The sequence below is a fragment of the Chiloscyllium punctatum genome, chromosome 15, assembly GCF_047496795.1.
Source record: "Chiloscyllium punctatum isolate Juve2018m chromosome 15, sChiPun1.3, whole genome shotgun sequence".
NCBI classification, from domain to species: Eukaryota; Metazoa; Chordata; class Chondrichthyes; order Orectolobiformes; family Hemiscylliidae; genus Chiloscyllium; species Chiloscyllium punctatum.
This window is the reverse complement of record NC_092753.1, coordinates 53,521,822-53,543,651: the sequence shown is the minus strand read 5'-3', so window position 1 is coordinate 53,543,651 and position 21,830 is coordinate 53,521,822. Positions and strand designations below refer to the sequence as shown.

The 21,830-nt window shown below is 39.7% G+C and overlaps 1 protein-coding gene across 9 annotated transcripts in view; it reads left to right on the top strand.

The window, feature by feature from the left end:
- caska (calcium/calmodulin-dependent serine protein kinase a) overlaps positions 1–21,830 on the top strand; it is a 746,802-nt gene that overhangs the window by 709,759 nt on the left and 15,213 nt on the right. For 5 of the 9 annotated variants that reach the window (XM_072585161.1, XM_072585158.1, XM_072585163.1 and 2 more), the window contains 4 exons: positions 582–697; positions 14,232–14,312; positions 14,432–14,512; positions 17,308–17,510. In XM_072585161.1, the coding sequence (XP_072441262.1) occupies positions 582–697; positions 14,232–14,312; positions 14,432–14,512; positions 17,308–17,510 (481 nt within the window). The remainder of the gene's footprint in view (positions 1–581; positions 698–14,231; positions 14,313–14,431; positions 14,513–17,307; positions 17,511–21,830) is intronic. The other 4 variants (XM_072585162.1, XM_072585159.1, XM_072585156.1 and 1 more) reach the window with 1 other exon arrangement.

Sequence of the window (21,830 nt, the reverse complement as noted above, 5' to 3'; positions counted from 1 at the left end):
GGTTGGGGGAACCCCACTAGCTTCCCACCACTGCCCTTTTTAAGAATGTGGTGAGAAGGGTCAGTGAATGGCCTTCCTGCACCACTGCCAGTTGAGGCCATTGGGAAATGAATGTCCACTTCTTTCAATGATGCTGTTGTCATACATGGGTTTGTCACATGAGGAGCTCTGAAAGCAGATCCTATCGGGGGTTGCTCATGGGCTGTGATTCCTTATTTGAATGCTGAATAAGGGTTCTGGGACAGGGGAGAGGAGTCCAGCTGGGCTCATTCCCCCTTTCCTTGCTGTCAATACATCCCACTCCCCCAGCACACTCCATCCCCCACCATCTCTCTTTGCCTGGGTTTGTAATTGCTCCTGCACCTCATGTGGCTTCAGCCTGTGCCTCACGGTGATGGTGCCTAACAGTAAAGAGCTGCCAGCCTCTGGCCAGTAGCTCTCATTACTTCAGTGAGCTTTCCCACGTAGATAAGCCAAGGGACTTACGACCGTCATCATCTTCATTGCATGCCCTTTGCTTTCTTATAATATTCTTATTGACAACTATACCTAATTTGTTGTATTTTTGTTTCCATAACAAGGCGTGTTGCATGTATAGCAATGGAAAAGACCAAACAAGAACAGCAGGCTAGCTGTACCTGGTTTGGAAAGAAGAAGAAACAATACAAGGATAAATATCTGGCCAAGCACAATGCAGGTATTATGTTTCGTTTAGCTGCTGAAATTCTTAATTTTATTGCACCTATACATGCCCTTCTTAAAAAAAGTCCTTTTTAAAACTACAATAATAGGATTCTTGCTGGGTTAATGAACAAAGTGAGGTTTTCTGATTGTGTATTAATGCCATTAATGACCTATTGAAAATAATAAGGTGACAGCTACTATTTGTAATATTTGCTTGGCTTGTCAGCAATTTTAACCCAATTAATATAGTTATTTTCATGGATTTAATATATCTATCAGTAGTCATCTTTCTAGGTTGGGAGTTTACTGAAATTAAAGCACTCCGGAGATTTACGTTTTAAATTTTAAGCTGCCATTAAATTATTGAAGGAAGTGTAATGTAGAATTAACACACGGACAGAAACTGCATTTTTAACCTAAAATGATATTTATTTTCTTCTTGTTACTGAACTTAATTAATACTAAAATAAGTCATTGCAACAAAAAGCATTAAAATCCTATTTTTGCAATCCATTTGGATTTACTGCAATATCTCTTGGTCCACTAAGCAGCCTAAGCATTGAACTTTTATGGAGTTGGCTCACAGTGCACTATTTCTGTTTGTAAAATGGCAGAATCCTGGCATGTACCAATAGCTTTCTTTTGTGATCCAGATTGAATAACCATATCTTTTATGCATATGTTTCTCATTCGTTTCAACAGTGGAATAAATTACTTCTAGGTGAGGTGAAGTGTGTTATTAAAAGTCATTATTATCTGGTAAAATGAACACAATAGAGTCACAGTTATAATCAGATCTATTTAATCATGTGATCACTATGACATAAAATAATAATGCTATGTTACCCTACTTGAATAGGTCATGTCAATGAACTTAAAAACATCATAAATCCTCCATGTTCTAGCCTATAACCTATTTTCTGCATTTCTTTACTGCCAGACTGCCAACCACACAATATTGAGACTTGGTCAAAAAATGCTAGTGAATATAACTGTTTCTGCATTCCTTTCCTTTGAAACTAGCTTTGTGTAAAGTTCAACAGAACTCCATCTCTCAAACCACTCACCTAATGAATACAAAGATTATGATGTTTGTTCTGATTCTGGTCCTATAGGCTGGTTACACTTAAAAAGCTTTTCTTGTAGCTTCTATTTGTCAATTGTGAGCCCATCCATTGTTAGCCCAACTTCTATCTAAACTATTTCCTCTTTCACTATGACTTTGATAGCATCCTTCTCAATTTAACACTTGACACAATTATCACAACTCAGAATGAGGCCATTTGGCATTCTGTCTGCACCAATTCTCCAAATGAGCATGTCGCTTTGTGCCTTTCTCCAGCCTTTTCCTTCTAATACTGCACAGTGTTCCAATTCAAATAATTATGTGATTCCTTGTTGAATGCTTCGATTGAACCTGCCTACTCCACACTCTCCTATTCAATGAATTCCAAACCGTAACCGCTCACTGCATGAAAATGTTTTTGTCTTAATATTACTTTTGCTGAGTCTGTGCCCTTTCGTTATCTAAACTTTCACAAGTGGAAACATTTTTTTCCCTATTTATTCTACACAGATCTCCAGCATCCATAGTTCTTTGTTTTATTTTCATCTAGTGAACCTTCTCTGAACTGCCTCCAATGCAGTTATGTGCTTCCTCAAATAAGGGGACCAAAACTGCAACAGTACTCTAGCTGCAGTTTCGCCAATTCCTTGTACAATTAGAACACCTTCCTGCTTTTCTACTCCATTCCGTTAACAATAAATGCCAAAATTCTATTTTACCTCCTTATTACTTGCATACCTAGTTTTCTAAACTGATGCAGGAGGACAGTCAGATCTCTCTGCACTGAAGCTTTTGAAGTTTCTCTCCATTTAGATAAGAAGTTACCTTTCTATTCTTTCAATCAAAATGGATAATCCCTCACTTAACTGCATTAAACTCCATCTGCCAAATGTTGACTTATTTACCTAACCTATCCTTATACATTTGTAGTTTTTATTTTATTTTCTTACTGCAAACTTACTTTCCCAGCTAGTTTAGTGTTCTCTGCAAATTTATCTATAATACATTCTTTCCCAAGTCATTAATATTAATTGTAAGTAGTTGGGGACTGAGAACAAAACTTATGTCATCCCACTAGTTACAGCTTGTCAATCAGAAAGAGACTCATTTATTTCAACTCCATAACATACATTCCCCCTAACACCTTGTGATCTTACCTTGTGTATTAACCTTTCATGTCGTACCTTATCAAATACCTCTGGAAGTCCACACATATTATATCTATAGGGTCCGCATTACCTACTTTGCTTTTTACATTTTTGAAGAGCTCTAGCAAATTAGTCGAACATGATTTACACTTCATGAAACCATGCTGACGCTGACGGGTTGCCATTATGATTTGCTAAATGTCCTACTACTACTTTCTTAATTATGGATCCTAGCAACAGACATTAAACTAAGCGATCTATGGTTTCCTACTTTCTGTCTCCCTTTTTGTTTGAATAAGACTGTTACATTAACGTTTTTTTCAATCGATTGAAACTTTTTCAGAATTCACAAGTATTATTATATTTCATATTTGAGGGAATTTTATATTATTATAACCAATATCTCTGCTGCCACTTTCTTTCAGACCCGAGGATGTAGGCCATTCATGGGGACTTGTCTGACTTTAATTTTGATAGTTTGCTCAATACTTTTGCTCGAGTGATGGTGATTATTTTAAGTTCCTCCTTTTCTATGATCTGTGCATTATCTGATATAATTGGAATGGTTTTAGTATCCTCTACCATGAAAACTGAGGCAAAATATGAGGTCATTTGTGTTCCCAATTATTAACTCCCCAGTCTCATTCTCCAGTGGGACTGACATTCATCTTAGCTACTCTCTTCATTTTTATATGCAGTACTTATTGAAGCATTTGCTATCAATTTTTGTACTTTGTGCTCATCTTCTTTCTTAATGGATCCTTGTTTTTATTAGTTTTATTTTAGTAATCCTTTGTGGGTCTTTGAAAATTACCCAATCTTCAGCCTGCGACTGAACATTGCAATATGGTATTCCTTAGTTTCTCATGTTATCTTGAACCTCTTTGCTTAGCCGTGGATGCTTTCCTCCACTCTCGTACAATCTTTTTTCCTCTTTGCAATCTATTTTAGTTGGGATGAATGGAATGTCTCCTTAAATATCTGCCACTGTTAATCAACCGTCCTATCTTGTAGTCTTTCTGCAAAGACCATGAGAACCGAACAGCCTACTCCCTGGTTGGTTTCACAGCATACTGCTGCAAGAAACAATCTCTAATACTATCTTCCTCAAAGCTACCTTTGCCAATTTGATTAATCCAGTTCATATCCATATTAAAAGCGCCCATCATTATTGTCATAGCTTTCTTACAAGCCCTCAGTATTTCCTGGTTTATACCAGAGCCGTGGTAATAGCCCACACCTCCTCCCTCACCTCTATCCAAGGCCCTAAAGGAACCTTCCACATCCATCAAAGTTTTACCTGCACATCCACTAATATCATTTATTGTATCCGTTGCTCCCGATGTGGTCTCCCCTACGTTGGGGAGACTGGGCGCCTCCTAGCAGAGCGCTTTAGGGAACATCTCGGAGACACCCGCACCAATCAACCAAACCGCCCCGTGGCCCAACATTTCAACTCCCCCTCCCACTCTGCCGAGGACATGGAGGTCCTGGGCCTCCTTCACCGCCGCTCCCTCACCACCAGACGCCTGGAGGAAGAACGCCTTATCTTCCGCCTCGGAACACTTCAACCCCAGGGCATCAATGTGGACTTCAACAGCTTCCTCATTTCCCCTTCCCCCACCTCATCCTAGTTTCAAACTTCCAGCTCAGCACTGTCTCCTTGACTTGTCCGGACTTGCCGAACCTGCCTATCTCCTTTTCCACCTATCCACTCCACCCTCTCCTCCTTGACCTATCACCTTCATCTCCTTCCCCCACTCACCCATTGTACTCTATGCTACTCTCTCCCCACCCCCACCCTCCTCTAGCTTATCTCTCCACGCTTCAGGCTCACTGCCTTTATTCCTGATGAAGGGCTTTTGCCCGAAACGTCGATTTCGCTGCTCGTTGGATGCTGCCTGAACTGCTGTGCTCTTCCAGCACCACTAATCCAGTGGTAATAGGGGACTCCAGTGAGAGGAACTGAACGGGGTTTCTGTGGCCACAAGCGGGATTTAAGGATGGTGTGTTGCCTTCCTGGTGCCAGGATTAAGGACATCACAGACAGAGTGCAGGAAATCCTCAAGGGCGAAGGTGAAGAGCCAGAGGTGGTGGTAGGTCGGCACAAATGATGTCGGGAAGAAGAGGGGGGACATACTACAGCGGGACTTCGGAGAACTAGGAAGAAGGCTGAAAAGCAGGACGTCCAGAGTGGTTATCTCCGGTTTGCTTCCAGTTCCTCGGGCTGGAGAGGCCAGGAACAGGGAGATAATGGCCTTGAATGTGTGGCTCGGGAACTGGTGCAGGAAGCAAGGATTTAAATTCTTGGATCACTGGGGTATGTTTTGTGGTAAGCATAAATTATACAAAAGAGACGGTTTGCACCTTAATAGGTTGGGGACCAGCATTCTGGCAGGCAGGTTTGCTACTGCAACACAGCTGCATTTAAACTAAATAGCGGGGGAGCGGGGACAAACTGGAAGTTTAAGAAGGAAATTGAAGGGAAAGTTAGAACAAGGGAAGTCAAGAAAGACAACGGTATCAATGAAGCAGAAAACTCAAAAAGGGATCATGCCGTAAGGTTGAGTGAAATAGGGGTTGATAGGAAGGGTAAGGCAGTAACAAATTAAAAATACTATGTATGAATGCACAAAGTATTAGAAATAAGATGGATGAGCTTGAGGCTCTTTTGGAAATTGGCAGCTACGATATTGTGGGGATAACTGAGACGTGGTTTCAAGTGGACAGGGTCTGGGAAGTGAATATTCAAGGCTACATGTCTATTGTAAGGATAGACTGACGGGTAGAGGGGGTGGGGTGGCCCTGTTGGTAAGGGATGATATTCAGTCCCTTGCACAGGGGGACCTAGAATCAGGGGATGTAGAGTCAGTATGGATAGAGCTGAGAAATTCTAAGAGTAGAAAGACCCTCTTGGGAGTTATCTACAGGCCCCCAAACTGTAGTATGGATGTAGGGTGTAAGTTGAATAAGGAGCTGAAATTGGCCTGTCGCAAAGATGTTACTACAGTTGTTATGGGGGATTTCAACATGCAGGTAGACTGGGAGAATCAGGATGGTATTGGACCTCAAGAAAAAGACTTTGTGGAGTGCCTCAGAGATGGATTCTTAGAGCAGCTGGTGCTGGAGCCTACCAGGAGGAAGGCAATTCTGGATCTGGTATTGTGCAATGAACCAGAATTGATCAGGGACCTTGAAGTGAAGGAGCCATTAGGAGGTAGTGACCATAATACAATAAGCTTCAATCTGCAATTTGAGAGGGAGAAGGTACAGTTGGTAGTGACAATATTCAGTTGAATAAAGGGAACTATGGAGCTATGAGGGAGGAGCTGGCCAAAGTTCAATGTTGCAATACCTTAGCAGGGATGACAGTGGAGGAACAATGGCAGATATTTCTGGGTATAATGCAGAAGATGTAGGATCAGTTCATTCCAAAAAGGAAGAAAGATCCTATGAGGAGGCAGGGGTGGCCATGGCTGACGAGGGAAGTTAAGAAACATACAAAGTCAAAAGAGAAAAATTATAACATAGCAAAGATGAGTGGGAAAACGGAGGACTGGGAAGCTTTTAAAGAACAACAGAGGATTACTAAGAAGGAAATACGCAGAGGAAAAATGAGGTATGAAGGTAAACTAGCCAAAAATATAAAGAAGGATAGTAAAAGCTTTTTTAGGTATGTGAAAGGGCAAAAAAATGGTTAAGACTAAAATTGGGCCCTTGAAGACAGAAACAGGGGAATATATTACGGGGAACAAAGAAATGGCAGAAGAGTTGAATTGGTACTTCAGATCTGTGTTCACTGGGGAAGACACAAGCAATCTCCCTGAGGTAACAGTGGCTGAAGGACCTGAACTGAAAGGAATTTATATTTGCCAGAAATTTGTGTTGGAGAGACTGTTAGGTCTGAAGGCTGATAAGTCCCCAGGGCCTGATGGTCTACATACCAGGGTACTGAAGGAGGTGGCTCTAGAAATCTTGGATGCGTTGGTGATTATTTTCCAGAGTTCGATAGATTCAGGATCAGTTCCTGCAGATTGGAGGGTGGCTAATGTTGTACCATTTTTTAAGAAAGGAGAGAGAGAGAAAGCAGGAAATTATAGACCAGTTAGTCTGACCTCAGTGGTGGGAAAGATGCTGGAGTCAAGTATAAAGGATGAAATTACGACACATCTGGATAGCAGTAACAGGATAGGTCAGAGTCAGCATGGATTTATGAAAGGGAAATCATGCTTGACTAATCTTCTGGAATTTTTTTGAGAATGTAACTCTGAAGATGGACAAGGGAGATCCAGTGGATGTAATGTACCTGGACTTTCAGAAAGCCTTTGATAAAGTCCTACATTGGAGGTTATTAAGCAAAATTAGGGCGCATGGTATTGGGGGCAAAGTACTGGCTTGGATTGAAAATTGATTGGCTGACAGGAAACAAAGAGTAGTAATAAACGGCTCCCTTTCAGAATGGCAGGCGGTGACCAGTGGGGTACCGCAGTGATCAGTGCTGGAACCGCAGCTTTTTACAATATACGTTAACGATATAGAAGATGGTATCAGCAATAACATTAGCAAATTTGCTGATGATACAAAGCTGGGTGGCAGGGTGAAATGTGAGAAGGATGTTAGGAGATTACAGGGTGACCTGGACAGGTTAGGTGAGTGGACAAATTCATGGCAGATGCAGTTTAATGTGGATAAATGTATGGTTATCCACTTTGGTGGCAAGGACAGGAAGGCAGATTACTACCTAAATGGAGTCAAGTTAGGTAAAGGGGCAGTACAAAGAGATCTGGGTGTTCTTGTACACCAGTCAATGAAGGCAAGCATGCAGGTACAGCAGGTAGTGAAGAAAGCTAATAGCATGCTGGCCTTCATAACAAGAGGGATTGAGTATAGGCGCAAAGAGGTTCTTCTGCAGCTGTACAGGGCCCTGGTGAGACCGCACCTGGAATAATATGTGCAGTTCTGGTCTCCAAATTTGAGGAAAGACATTCTGGCTATTTAGGGAGTGCAGCGTAGGTTCACGAGGTCAATTCCTGAAATGGCGGGACTATCTTATGTTGAAAGATTGGAGCAACTGGGCTTGTCTACCCTTAAGTTTTGAAGACTGAGAGGGGATCTGATTGAGACGTATAAGATTATTAAAGGATTAGACACTCTAGAGAAAGGAAACATGTTTCCGCTGATGGGTGAGTCCCGAACCAGAGGACACTGCTTAAAAATAAGGGGTAGGCCATTTAGGACAGAGATGAGGAGAAACTTCTTCACCCAGAGAGTGGTGGGTGTGTGGAATGCTCTGCCCTAGAAGGCCCAGTCTCTGGATTCATTTAAGAAAGAGTTAGATAGAGCTCTCAAGGATGGTGGAATCAAGGGTTATAGAGATAAGGCAGGAACAGGATACTGATTGAGGATGATCAGCCATGATCATAATGAATGGTGGTACAGGGCAGAATGAAGGGCAGAATGGCCTACTCCTGCACCTATGGTCTATTCTCTTATCCTACTGTGGAACTACTGTGAGAGGACCTATAGATTACTCCCACCAGGGTCTTCTTTCCCTTGCTATTTCTTATTTCTCCCTGTACTGACTCTACATTTTTATCTCCAATGCCAAAATCATTTATCACAGCAGGATGATCTCTTCCTTTATTTACATCATCTCATTTTCCTCTCTTCTCTAGATTCCTTGATACATTAAGACAATCACGCGCTATGTATCTTACTTTCATTTTTTTTTATAGCAGCATTCAACCTCATAACTAACTTGCACTTCTACCTTCTCCTTACAATTTGATTTTTTTTTTAATTTTCCAGCAGCAACTCCTGAAAACAAAAGGCCAGGCAGCAAATCTCATCAGCATACAAGTGCTGTGCACAGGCCCTCAGAATACGTACAGCTTAAAGGGAACATGGCTCTTGACACTCTATTAGAGAAAATAAAATGCCTTACCTCATTTTAAATGGGTGATTCCTTATTTTTAAGTAGTGATGGCTGGTACTATGTCCTCCCACAAGGGGAACTAGCTCCACAAATACCCTGTCAAGGTTTGGTAGAAGATTTGTAGCTCAGGTGCTCATTGTTGTGGTTCTGTTCGCCGAGCTGGGAATTTGTCTTGTAAACGTTTCGTCCCCTGTCTAGGTGACATCCTCAGTGCTTGGGACCCTCCTGTGAAGCGCTTCTGTGCTGTTTCCTCCGGCATTTATAGTGGCCTGTCTCTGCTGCTTCCGGTTGTCAGAGACAGGCCACTATAAATGCCGGACGAAACAGCACAGAAGCGTTTCACAGGAGGCTCCCAAGCACTGAGGATGTCACTTAGACAGGGGACGAAACGTTTGCAAGACAAATTACCAGCTCGGCGAACAGAACCACAACACCCTGTCAAGACCCCATAGGATCTTACATGTTTCAATCAAGGCACCTCTTACTCTTTTAAATTTTAGCGCACATAAGCCGAGCCTATCTTCCTTTCCTGACAACCTGCCCATTCCAGATATTAGTGTGGTAAACCCTCCATGAACTGCTTCCAACTCTCTTTCACAAACCATGACTCCACTCTGTTATAATTTCTTTAATAACACCTACTAACATTTTCCCCTCTGTCAGATGTTTAGCTAACAGACTTTTATTCCTGATTAATGTTTCCATTCCTTTTTGAAAGAAGGAGCTCCATTTTGCTATTTTCCAATCTAATGGGACCTTCCCCTAATTTAGGGAGTCTTAGAAAATTAAAATCAGCCACCTCACTTGCCACCTCTTTGAAAACCCTAGATTCAAGGACCTAGGCATTTATCAGTCCACAAATCCATCCATTTACAATTTATTCAGTACCACTTCTCTGGTGATTGTAATTTTTCTGATTCCTCCTTCCTTCCATATCTTATTTGCAACTGCTTCTGGGATGTTACTTGTATATTACTGAAAACTTACTGCCAGTGCCTCTGCAATTTGCATTTTCACTTCCTTTAGTTTCTTTGGCTTTATCTTTTAGCCATGCCTTCTACCTCCAAGTGCAGATCTTTTGGTCCCTAATCTGGAGCTAAAAAGCTCCTTTTGCTTTTTTTTTTTACTATTTATGTCTATTGAAGACATTTGGATTTATTAAATTTTAGTTAAGTTGCCAGTGTTTTCTCATTTTTCTTTGCCACTTGTTGGGATTTTGAAAAGCAACAGCACATCCCATTGTCAGTCAGTAATAAGGGTGGTTTTTTTTGCTGAAAATGATATCTTTGTAAATTATATATTCATCTCAATATGCAAGGAAATATGACTGACCACCCAAGAAATTTCACAAAAGCCTGAGCTAAAGACAAATCAATCATTGGCAAGCAAGTGTTTTATTTTTACTGCTAAATGCTTCACCTAAGTGAGTGGCAGGTGATCTTTCAAGGAAACAGTATAGTCGTTTTCCTCGCTCCAGCACGTTTCATTCATTAATCTAGACATAAAATTAAGAAAGATTATCCACGGTAGGTACCCAGGTATAATTGTGCATCAGAACTAAGATTCAGATTCTGCTTTGAACGATAAACCAATGTTGTACACTTAAATTTGCTTATATGCTTAACCTGTGCTGTATTGATACACCTTTGACAGGACACAACCACAGATCATTGCAAAGGGATTGCTAAAAAGTGGAATCGCAGCCCATGACACAGTTATGACAAGCTGAGAAAATGGAGACCAAACTGAAACTTGCAATTATGTAGAACTAATCTTGAATGTATTCCAAACATAATAGATTCGAATTGGCCTTGGGTTTGTGTATATTTGTAAAAATGGAATAATGTACATGCTAGTTCCAAACTAAGTTAGCACTGCATACATCTATCACTCAACCTGGCTGAATGTTATTTGATTGACATAGAATTACTTTAGCCCTTTTGCAATGTAATGTGCTTATTGCCTTTTTGCGGATAAGATATATCTTCCATATGTTGCATTTTATTTGTAATGTAACATTTAATTTGCTTTAGTATGGGTTTTTGTGTGTTTTATATATTTTGGTTGTAATTTAACAGTACAATGCAACATTGCTTACACAATGATGCTTATACATTTTTCATGCTGTCTTCCACCCAATGGCCTCTATGCATGTAAGTAACTGTGATTGAGTGACATGAACTTTTCTCCCTAATTCCATCTTTTTATTTTTGTTTGTCTCATCAACATTACTGAAGTTAAAACTGCATTATATTTTGTTGGAAAATCAGTTTCTATATTTAATCAATAAAGATTAAACTTCTGAAAAGCAAATTGATGTGAATGACCCAGGACTAAAGCAATTACATACCTTATTTAATTACACTTAACGTTAGTTTCAGGTGTGGTGTACAGCAGCAGGTTTGCCAACCTATCAATCTTGATCAGGACTCAACAGAGCCATTTAGTCATAGAGTCATACAGCATAGAAACAGATCCTTTGGTCCAACTCGTCTATGCTGACCAAGTTTCCCAAACCGAACTAGTCCCACTTGCCTGCATTTGGCCCACGCCCCTCTAAATCTTTCCTATTAATGTTTTAAATGTTGTAAATGTTCCTGCATTTACCAGTGCTTCTGGCAGTTCATTGTATCTGTGAACCACCCTCTATGTGAAAAAGTTGCCCCTCAGGTCCTTTTTAAATCTTTCTCCTCTCACCTTAAAAATGTGCCCCTAGTTTTGAACTCACGCAATCTAGGAAAAAGACCTTTGCTATTCACCTCATCTGTTCTCCTCATGATTTTATAAACTTCTATAATGTCACCTCTCAACTTCCTACATTCCAGTGAAAAAGTTCCAGCCTGTCCTTATAACTCAAAGCCTCAAGTTCTGGAAACAGCCTGGAAAATCTTGACTGAATCCTCTCCAATTTAATAATATCTTTTCTGTGGTGAGCTGTAAGTACTTTGTGAAAGAGCCCTAAACATCTGACACCCCATTCACCTAATGTATTTTCTCTGTCATCTGTTCAGTCTGTGGCATGAAGTGCGAGCCCAGCAACTCAGCAGCTTATTCTTCATGTTTCTCTCCCATTTATTTCATATTGGCTTTGGGTCAGTCAGCTAAGAAAGACATAGTGTTGCCAGCAGTAATTCATGATAGGGTAAGAATATATGTTGTTTGAGCATAGGTGGAGTAATGAAATTCTATATTCAGATTGTAGTTAAAACACTGTTGCTTGGATATTTTCCATTGTAAAAGAGACATACTTCTGTAATTCAGTGGTTCTCGGTCATTCCCTCTAAATTATGATATATCTGCATTTGAAGAGTGTTTTAATAATCCTTTTTTAAAAAGTAAGTTCCTTACTTGCAAATATCAGTAAGATGGGATGTGCTTGCTTCTCACTGTAGAATCTTTCTATTCTTGGCAAAACACAAAGAAAGCAGGTACACAGAAAGCTCCAATAAAGCAGTCGAGACCGAGAACATGAGATTAGAAGGAGCACAGGTATAGCAAAAACATGGAAAGTGCAAGAATGTAGAGAGATTAACGCAGTCCTCGTCTGTCAGTCATTCTTGCTATTCCCCACTGCCACCGTCATATTAGTTCACAAACCCCCTGAAAAGCTCCTACAGACCAAAGCTAGATTTTTAGACCCTAGTTTGAGAGCCACTACGTTAATGAAGGTTCCAGCAGAGAAAAGCAATCTACCACAATGACTCCTGTGACAACATTACACTGTAATCAGTTATTAATGTGATAATTGCAAAGGGAAGTATCATTAAGTGAATATTTATAATCTTAATTAGTTACACTAATTTAGGATGTGTGAGGCTAAATGCTTGTCAATGTGTAAAGAGACATTATGAAACTATAATGCAGCTTTAACTGAGTGATGAAATTGCTATGTAAGACTCATAATCCCCTGTAAGTGCGTCAGAAATTAATTAGTGTTTCATCTAATTTACAACAGCAATAATTAATGCAACTTTCTGCCATTAATGACTCTGATGACATTTCCTTTAATATTGTGGCTGAAGACAAAGTCTATGGTGTTATTACCGTTGACTTTAGAAATTGGCAACATTATTATTGCAGGTGGTGAAGGCTCCAATTGAAGGATCCTTTTTTTCCCATTTAGAATTTAGGTTATTTGTTTATAATTTGATATATTTGAGGAGCTTATACCCCACTTCATGCCTTATCTGCCTGATGTTCATTTGTCTGAACAAGTTGCCTTAACTGCAATGCTTCCCTGCTTTTAGCAAGATCAGTAGTCTTTAAATGTAAGCTTTGCAGCTAGGAAAGTCTTCCAGATTAATTAGTACAAGGGATGAATGTGAGTGAATGCTATGGAACTGGTGGACACCCTTTGTATTAGTGCATTAAATGCTGTCTGGCCTCCTACTGATATCGGCTAAGTGGCCACAGATTGTACAAATTCTTCTGCAAGCCCTGATTCAGAATTGTCCTAAAGTATATATTTCAAAGTAGGTGACTAGAAAAAAGCATTTTAAAAGTTCTGCTGAGTTTTACATTTTTACATATAAATGTATGAAAAGTACCACTTATCCTTTCTCTGTAGGAGTCTTATGTCTCTTCATTACCTCTGGGAGTAGTTGCTTTACTAAAACTTTAATTCTCTTCAGAATCTTAAAGATTAATTGATTAATTAATGTAAGAGAGCAACCTGGAGCAAGTAATACATAAGGTTCTTCAAAAGTAAATAAACATTAAACTGTCAAGATAGAGCATCAAACTAGTATTATTTCCCAAGACCGCTTGAAAAGCTCACTGCATAGAGAGCAAAAAATTCCATTACACTAAGAAAACCCAACAAAAGTACATATAGAAAAAAAAATTGCATTTCATTGCTGTAACTGGTTAAGGTATTCAGCAAAACAGTAGGTCATTCAGAATGTGTTTTCCCATGTTTAGAAGTTTGCTCATAAAAGACTCAATGTTCTATTATGCTGTTTCATTTAACTTTTTTGTTTTCAGTAATATAGATTATCAAAAGATGCAGGTTTATGGCATGAAAAACAATTTTATGGATAACCAAAATGTGTATGTTCTAAGTCTTACAACCAGCCCTTCTGTTTTTACCAATAACTTGTACAATCACATTCACATTTTAAAATTGCCCATTATTCAATTGTAATACTAAATGCATTTCATTATGTCTCATTTTAATACAAGTATTCAATCACAGAATAACTTGTTATTATACATCAGTCACTTTAGAAAAAGCAATATTTATTTTCAATTTGGTGCATTAGATCCTAAAAGAGTTTACAACCGTCAGTGGTTATTTTCAGAAATGCTGAATTTTTTTCCCTTGTATTTTAACTGCTTTGTAAAACATTTGTAATGCTCATAATATGCAACTCATTCTCTCAGTGGGCTTCCTTTTCAGTCTTTGACCAACTAGACCTTGTTACATATGAAGAGGTAGTAAAACTGCCAGCCTTCAGAAGGAAGACGCTAGTGTTACTAGGTAAAAAAAATTAGTAAAATAACATTCTGGAATGGCAATTAGAAAACAGCACCACCAAAATTATATTTTAGAAATGAATTAAGACTTTTCCAATTTTGCCTTTTTTGTTTCTGGGAAAGGGGCCCATGGAGTGGGGCGAAGACACATAAAAAATACTCTGATCACAAAGCATCCGGACAGATTTGCATACCCTATTCCACGTAAGTGATAGTATTTTAAATATTGTGCTTGTTGAATGTAATTAGTAACTAAATTATTAAATCAAAGCCATGGTTTGTTGGAGTGCCATGATCGTGTATGATTTTTCTCATGAAAGAGTAAAATCAGTACCACGCTACAAATGCAACATATTGGCATTTTTCTTCAAACTGAAGGATGGTCTGACCCATGGAACTCTCACAATCAATGTCAATTGTCTTCAGAATGAGAGTCAAAAAATGATTGATTTATTGTTGTCACATTGTCTCATGAGATAAAGTGAAAAGTGTTTTGCATGCTATACAAGCAGATCATACCACACAAAGTGCATTAAGGTAGCAGAACAGATTGCAGAATAAAGTGTTACAGCTGCTGAGAAGGTGTAGAGAGAGAGAGAGATTAGAATTAATGTTTGAGAGGTCCATTCAAAAGCCTGACAACAGGGAAAAAGTTGTTCTTGAATCCACTTGTACGTAAATTCAAACTTGTATATCTTCTGCCCAACACAAGAGAGTGGAACAGTATAACTGGAGTGGGAAGGGTCTTTGATTATGTTGATTGTTTTCCTGATGCAGCAGGAAGTATTGATGGAGTCAATGGATGGAAGGCTGGTATACTTGATAGACTGGGCTGTGTTCACAATTCTCTGTAGTTTCTTGCAGTCTTCGAAAGAGCAGTCTCCATATGACGTTTTGATGCATCCAGAAAGGATGCTTTCAATGATGCATCTATTAAAAATTTATTAGAGTTCTTGTGGATATGCCAAATTTGCTTAGCCTCATGAGTAAGTAGAGAGATTTTTGTGCTTTCTTGACTGTCGCATCAACATGGGTAAACCAGGGCAGATTGTTGGTGTTCATCACTCCGAAGAACTTGACACACTCAACTATCTCCACCTCTGCACCATTGACGCAGATAGGGCAAGCCCTCCACTCTGCTTCCTGAAGTCAATGACTAGCTGCTTCATTTTGCTGACATTGATGATGGGATTGTTCTTTGTACACCATGCTGTTAGGCATTCAGTCTCTTTCCTGTATTCTGCCTTGTCATTGTTTCAGATCCAACCTGCAGTAGTGATGTCTTCAGCAGACTTGTAAATGGATTTGGGGTGGAATTTGGCCCCACATTCATAAATGTATGCGAAATATAGTAGGGGGCTGAGTATGCAGCTTTGCGGGGCACTGGTATGAAGGATGATGGTGGGGGATGTGTTGTCGCCTGTTCTTACTGATTGCAGTCAAGGATCCAGTTACAGTGAGGGAGCTGTGACCTAAGTCTCAGAGTTTGCAATTGAGATTGTTTGAAATATGGTGTTGAAGACTGAGCTGTAGCCAGTAGGGAGGAGCCTAATGTCGGTATCCAGATGTTCCAATAATGAGTGTAGGGCCAGGGAGAAGGCATCTGCAATGTGCCTGTTGCACTGATAGGCGAATTGCAAAGGATCAAGACAACTTGGTGGGCTGGAATTGATGTGAGCCATGGCTAACCTCTCAAAGCACTTGATAATTATGGAGGTCAAAGCTACCGGGTGGTAGTCATTGAAGTACACTGCATGACTTTTCTTTGGCATCAGAATGGTGTTGACCTTCTCGAAGCAGGTGGAGGCGTCCATTACCACTACCTTGTTGACAGCAATAAACACTGGCTTAAAAATCCAAATGGTCTCAGAGCCATTCCCTGCCTCCATAGCGTCAACAACAGCTGCACTCTGCTAGTCAAGGAGCTCTCTGTTGCCATGGCCCACAGTAGTAACCTAGCTGCTGCATTTTCTTTTAAATAATAGGATTTGAAAAGTTTGGCAACCTAAAAGAACATCCTATTGCTATTTTCAAGCTAAAGGACTTCGTATTGGTTCTCCAGCTTTGAGAGTCCTCTACCACTTCTAATTTGATGGCAAACCCACCTTCTCGCCACTAATTTGCCAATTTAGTAAAATCACGGATGTGTGTTTCCCACAATGAAAGCTTTTGACACCCACTTGAGCTGATTTCCTGAAACTTTCAGGGAAAATCTGCCCATGTCTCACCCACTGATTGTTTTTGCATTTGCTAATTGATATTTACTTCCAACCCATCAGTATCTCCAACTTAAAATTTTGTACTGACTTTGTAACCTTACCACTACCTATCCCTCTGTCTCTGACACCTTTGAACTCCAGAAACCATTGACATCTTTGTGCTTTTCCAACTCCAGTTTTGTTTTTGTACAGCTCCTGCTACCTTCAGCCACCATTAGGGACCACACTTTCAGCTACATAGGTTCCAAATGCTGCACTTTTTTCTCTCAACCTTTTCATATTAAAATCTGCATTGAGGTTCCTCCGAAAGTTTACCCACATACTAGACGTTTGGTCACCCCTCTTATTGTCTGTTCCTTTGACACCTGTGTCAGTTTTTGTTTATCTGGTTACACTCATGTGAAACACATTTGAATGGTTTTCTATGTTGATGGCATTATTTACATAAAACTCGTTATTACCATAATGACACCCAGCCTCATTTTTCAGTATGCCAGTGTCATCAGAAGAGAAGAATGTAATATATTTAATTATTACCTATGTTATGGCCAATCAATTCACACTATACAATTAATGAAATGAAAATTGTTAACTGTGGTCACATATTCTTTAAGTTTAAATGTACAACTGCAAGTGTCTAAAGTAAGGCCTAATATAGTTTCTGGTTTAAACTACCCTGCTTCCTGTGAAGAAACATAGATTGAGGACAAAGTAATGAGTTGCAGCCTTAAATTGTGCAAGCAGTTTCTCTCAATAATAGGAGATTCCTTGTCTTTGTAGATACTACCCGACCTGCCAGAAAAGATGAAGAAAATGGTAAAAATTACCATTTTGTTTCACATGATCAAATGATGCAAGATATTTCCAATAATGAATATCTGGAGTATGGCAGTCATGAGGATGCAATGTATGGAACAAAGTTGGAAACGATACGCAAAATCCATGAACAAGGACTGATTGCAATACTTGATGTTGAACCCCAGGTAATGATAAATAGTTGAATAAATAAATACATAAATGGTCAAACAACGGATAGAAGCAAAGCATTTGAAGTTGAAGACTCCCTTTTGAAGGCCTTGATTTTAAATGCAGTCTGGGTGAAGGGATTTGATGTTATTAATGGATCGATATTAGATGATGCCAACATTGACTTTTTTTGGTATGTTACGCAGTGCTGCAATGCAAATGTTCACAAATGTGTAAGAGCCATAATCTGCATTTATATACCCTTTTGCTTTTTTATTCGTCAACTGTTTTCTTTTGGATGGATGAAAGAAGAAAGACAGTGTGGAAATGTTACCAGTAAATACTACTTAATTGTTTAGTAGTAATTGCCTAAGACTGGGAAGAAGCACATAAATGTAATTTGACCAAATGTCTGGGACAGTACAGGCTCGTCATTGACCGAATTAATGTAACTACTGCTGGTCACACTGCACAAACCATGGGCCCAGTTAGCATGAACTTAATTGATTTTATTTGGTGCAGTAGGGATCCTGTAAATGGGCTGAATCTCAGGAGTTATGGAGGAAAGGCTCTCCTCTTCTGATCACTATACAGTGACCTCTGGTGGAAGTACATGACTGGAAATTATGAGGAAAGAAACAGGCTGACCACGTTCTTTATAGTCAAATAATTCGCCTGTGAGACTTTCAGTTTCTAACTTGGTGAGATACTGGAAAGTATTATGCATCATTAAAATGGAAATCTAGTAGTTGTCAAACTGTTTTCAAGAGAGGAGGACAGAAAAATAATGTACCATTATGAGATACTAGGATAAAGCAGAGGTGACATTTTGCTAATCATGCAGTCTTTACAGAAATTTCATGTTTCTGGTATTTAAAATAAGAGATCGGGTCAATTATAGAGTCATAGAGCTGTACAGCACGGAAACAGACCTTTGGTCCCCTCATCCATACAACCAGATATCCTTCAATTTTGTAATTTCAAATGGCACTTTTGCAAACTAGTTTAAGATCCTTTTACTTTAACTAAATTTTTGTCTAATCTGTCTTATTCAGTGACTACAGTGGATCCTAGGAGCTATTGAGCATTGATGAAATTTATTGTTTAAACAAAATCAAATCACTTTTGAGTAAGTGGAAATTAGCAATGAGCATTCCCATGAAATGATTAAAATTTATCTTCACCCATTCTTAGTAAGAATATTTGCTTTCCATATTTTAAACAAAGCATACGAAAAGTTGATAGGTTTTGTTGTTTTTTAAAATCCAATGAGGATGAGATTCTCTCCTAGAAAGATTAAGAATTAAATTCATACAAAATAAATAAGAGAAATGAACGTGATTTCCATTTTTATCCACTGGATTTCCATTTTTGCTGTGAAAGACTGCAAACCAATTCAGAATGAGTATGTGTATAATTCCTGCTACCTAGTCAGTCCATTCTGTTTTATCCTAGTTTACATGTCAGCAGTTTAATCTGTTTCAGGGAATAACACTGAGCTGTACAGTGACCAGCTTCCTGGAGTGTCAACTAGAAAATGACAAAGCAATATCTTGTGTTCTAAACAAAAATAAAGTTGTTTTTCTATGTCTGTAAAAAATGGCAGATTTATTCTTTCCATAAGATGGAAGAGCAGAAATCAGCTATTTGCCCCATTAACTGTGCTCTGCCATTCAATGAGATCATGGCTTATCCAATAATTCTCAAGCCCGCCTTCCTGTCTTTTCCCTGTAACCCTTGATTTCCTTTATAATTAAAAATGTCTTTTCTGCCTTGTACATATCTAATGACCCAGCCTTAGCAGCCGTCTGCAATAGAGTTCCACAGATTCACTATCCTCTGAAAGAAGAAATTCCTCCTCATCTCAGTTATAAATGTGCAATTACTTCTCTGAGATATGCCCACTCATCCTATACTCTCCCACAAGGGGAAACAACCTTTCCACGTCTACCCTATAAAGTGCTTTAAGAATATTGTATGTTTAATAAGATTGCCTCTCATTATTCTAAGCTCCAGTGAGTACAGGCTCAACCTCGCCTCATAAGATAGTCCTGGCATAGCTGGTGTCTTCATAGTGCATCTTGTCTGGATCTCTCTAGTGGTGATATATCTTCCTTTAGATGAGGGGACCAAAAGGGTCAGTGTAGGGAACACACCTTTTCACTTTATACATTGATGATCTAGATGAAGGAACACTGAACATTAAGTGCAATACAGGCCTTTCAGGCCTCAATGTTGTGCTGACCTGTGAGACCGATCTGAAACCCATCTAAACTACATATCGTCATCCATATGTTTATCCAATGACCATTTAAATGCTCTTAATGTTGGCGAGGCCACTACTATTGCAGGCAGGACATTTCACGCTCTTACTATTCTCAGAGCAAAGAACCTACCTCTGACATCTGTCCTATATCCATTATCCCTCAATTTAAAGCTATGTCCCCTCATGCTCGCCATCACCAGCTGAGGAAAAAGGCTCTCACTGTCCATCCCATCAAATCCTCAGATCATCTTGTATGCCTCTATTAAGTAACCTCTTAACCTTCTTCTCTCTAATGAAAACAACCTCAAGTGCCTCAGCCAAACCTCATAAGACCTTCCCTCCATAACAGACAACATCCTGGTAAACCTCCTCTGCACCCTTTCCAATGCTTCCACATCCTTCCTATCATGCGACGATCAGAACTGTACGCAATACTCCAAGTGCGGCCACACCAAAGTTTTGTACAGCTGCAATGTGACCTCATGGCTCCGAAACTCAGTCCCTCTGTCAGTAAAAGCTAACACGCCATATGCCTTCCTAACAACCCTATCAACCTGGATGGCAACTTTCAGGGATCTATGCACATGGACACCAAGATCTCTCTGCTCAACTACACTACCAAGAATCTTACCATTAGCCCAGTACTCTGCATTCCTGTTACTCCTTCCAAAGTGAATCACCTCACACTTTTCCACATTAAACTGCATTTACCACCTCTTAGCAAGGCTCGACAGCTTATCTGTGTCTCAACATTTGCTATCTTCCAGTCTTCTGGCACTATTCATGTAGACAATGATGACACAAGATCAAAGTCAAAGGCTGTGCCATCTCCTCCTTAGCTTCCCAGAGAATCCTAGGATAAATCCCATCTGGCCCAGGGGACTTATGTATTTTCACACTTTCCAGAATTGCTATCACCACCTCCTTATGAACCTCAATCCCGTCTAGTCTAATAGCCTGTGTCTCCATATTCTCCTCAACAACATTGTCTTTTTCCTGTGCGAATATTAACAAAACATATTCGTTTAGCGTCTCTCCTATCTCATCAGAATCCACACACAACTTCCCGCTACTGTCCTTGACTGGCCCTAATATTACCCTAATCATTCTTTTATTCCTGACATACCTATAAAAAGCTTTAGCATTTTCCTTGATCCTACCTGCCAAAGACTTCTCATGTTCCCTCCTGGTTCTTCTTAGCTCTCTCTTTAGGTCCTTCCTGGCTAACTTGTAACTCTTAAGTGCCCTAACTGAGCCTTGACCCTTGATGTCTCATTTTTACATAAGCCTCCTTCTTCCTTTTGACAAGAGATTCAACTTCTTTAGTAAACAACTGTTCCCTCGCTCAACCACTTCCTCCCTGCCTGACATGTACATGCTTGTCAAGTACCCGCAGTAGCTGTTCCTTGAACAAGCTCCACATTTCAATTGTGTCCATCCCCTACAGTTTCCTTCCCCATCCTATGGATCCTAAATCTTGCTTAATCGCATTATAATTGCCTTTCTCCCAGCTATAACTGCGGTATATACCTATCCCTTTCCATCGCTAAAGTAAACATAACCAAATTTTGGTCACTATCACCAAAGTGCTCACCTACCTCCAAGTCTAACACCTGGCCTGGTTTATTACCCAGTACCAAATCCAGTGTGGCCTCACCTCTTGTTGGCCAATTTACATACTGTGTCAGGAAACGCTCCTGCACACATTGGACAAAAACTGACCCATCTAAAGTACTCGAACTATTGCGTTTCCAGTCAATATTTGGAAAGTTAAAGTCCCCCATAACAACTACCCTGTTATTTTCACTCCTATCCAGAATCATCTTTGCAATCCTTTCCACTACATCTCTGGAACTATTCGGAGGCCTATAGAAAACTCCCAACAGAGTGACCTCTCCTTTCCTGTTTCTAACCTTAGCCCATACTACCTCAGTAGACATGTCCTCACATGTTCTTTCTGCCACTGTAATACTGTCCTTGACTAACAGTGCCACACCTCCCCCTCTTTTACCACCTTCCCTAATCTTACTGAAACATCTGAACCCTGGAAGCTGCAACAACCATTCCTGTC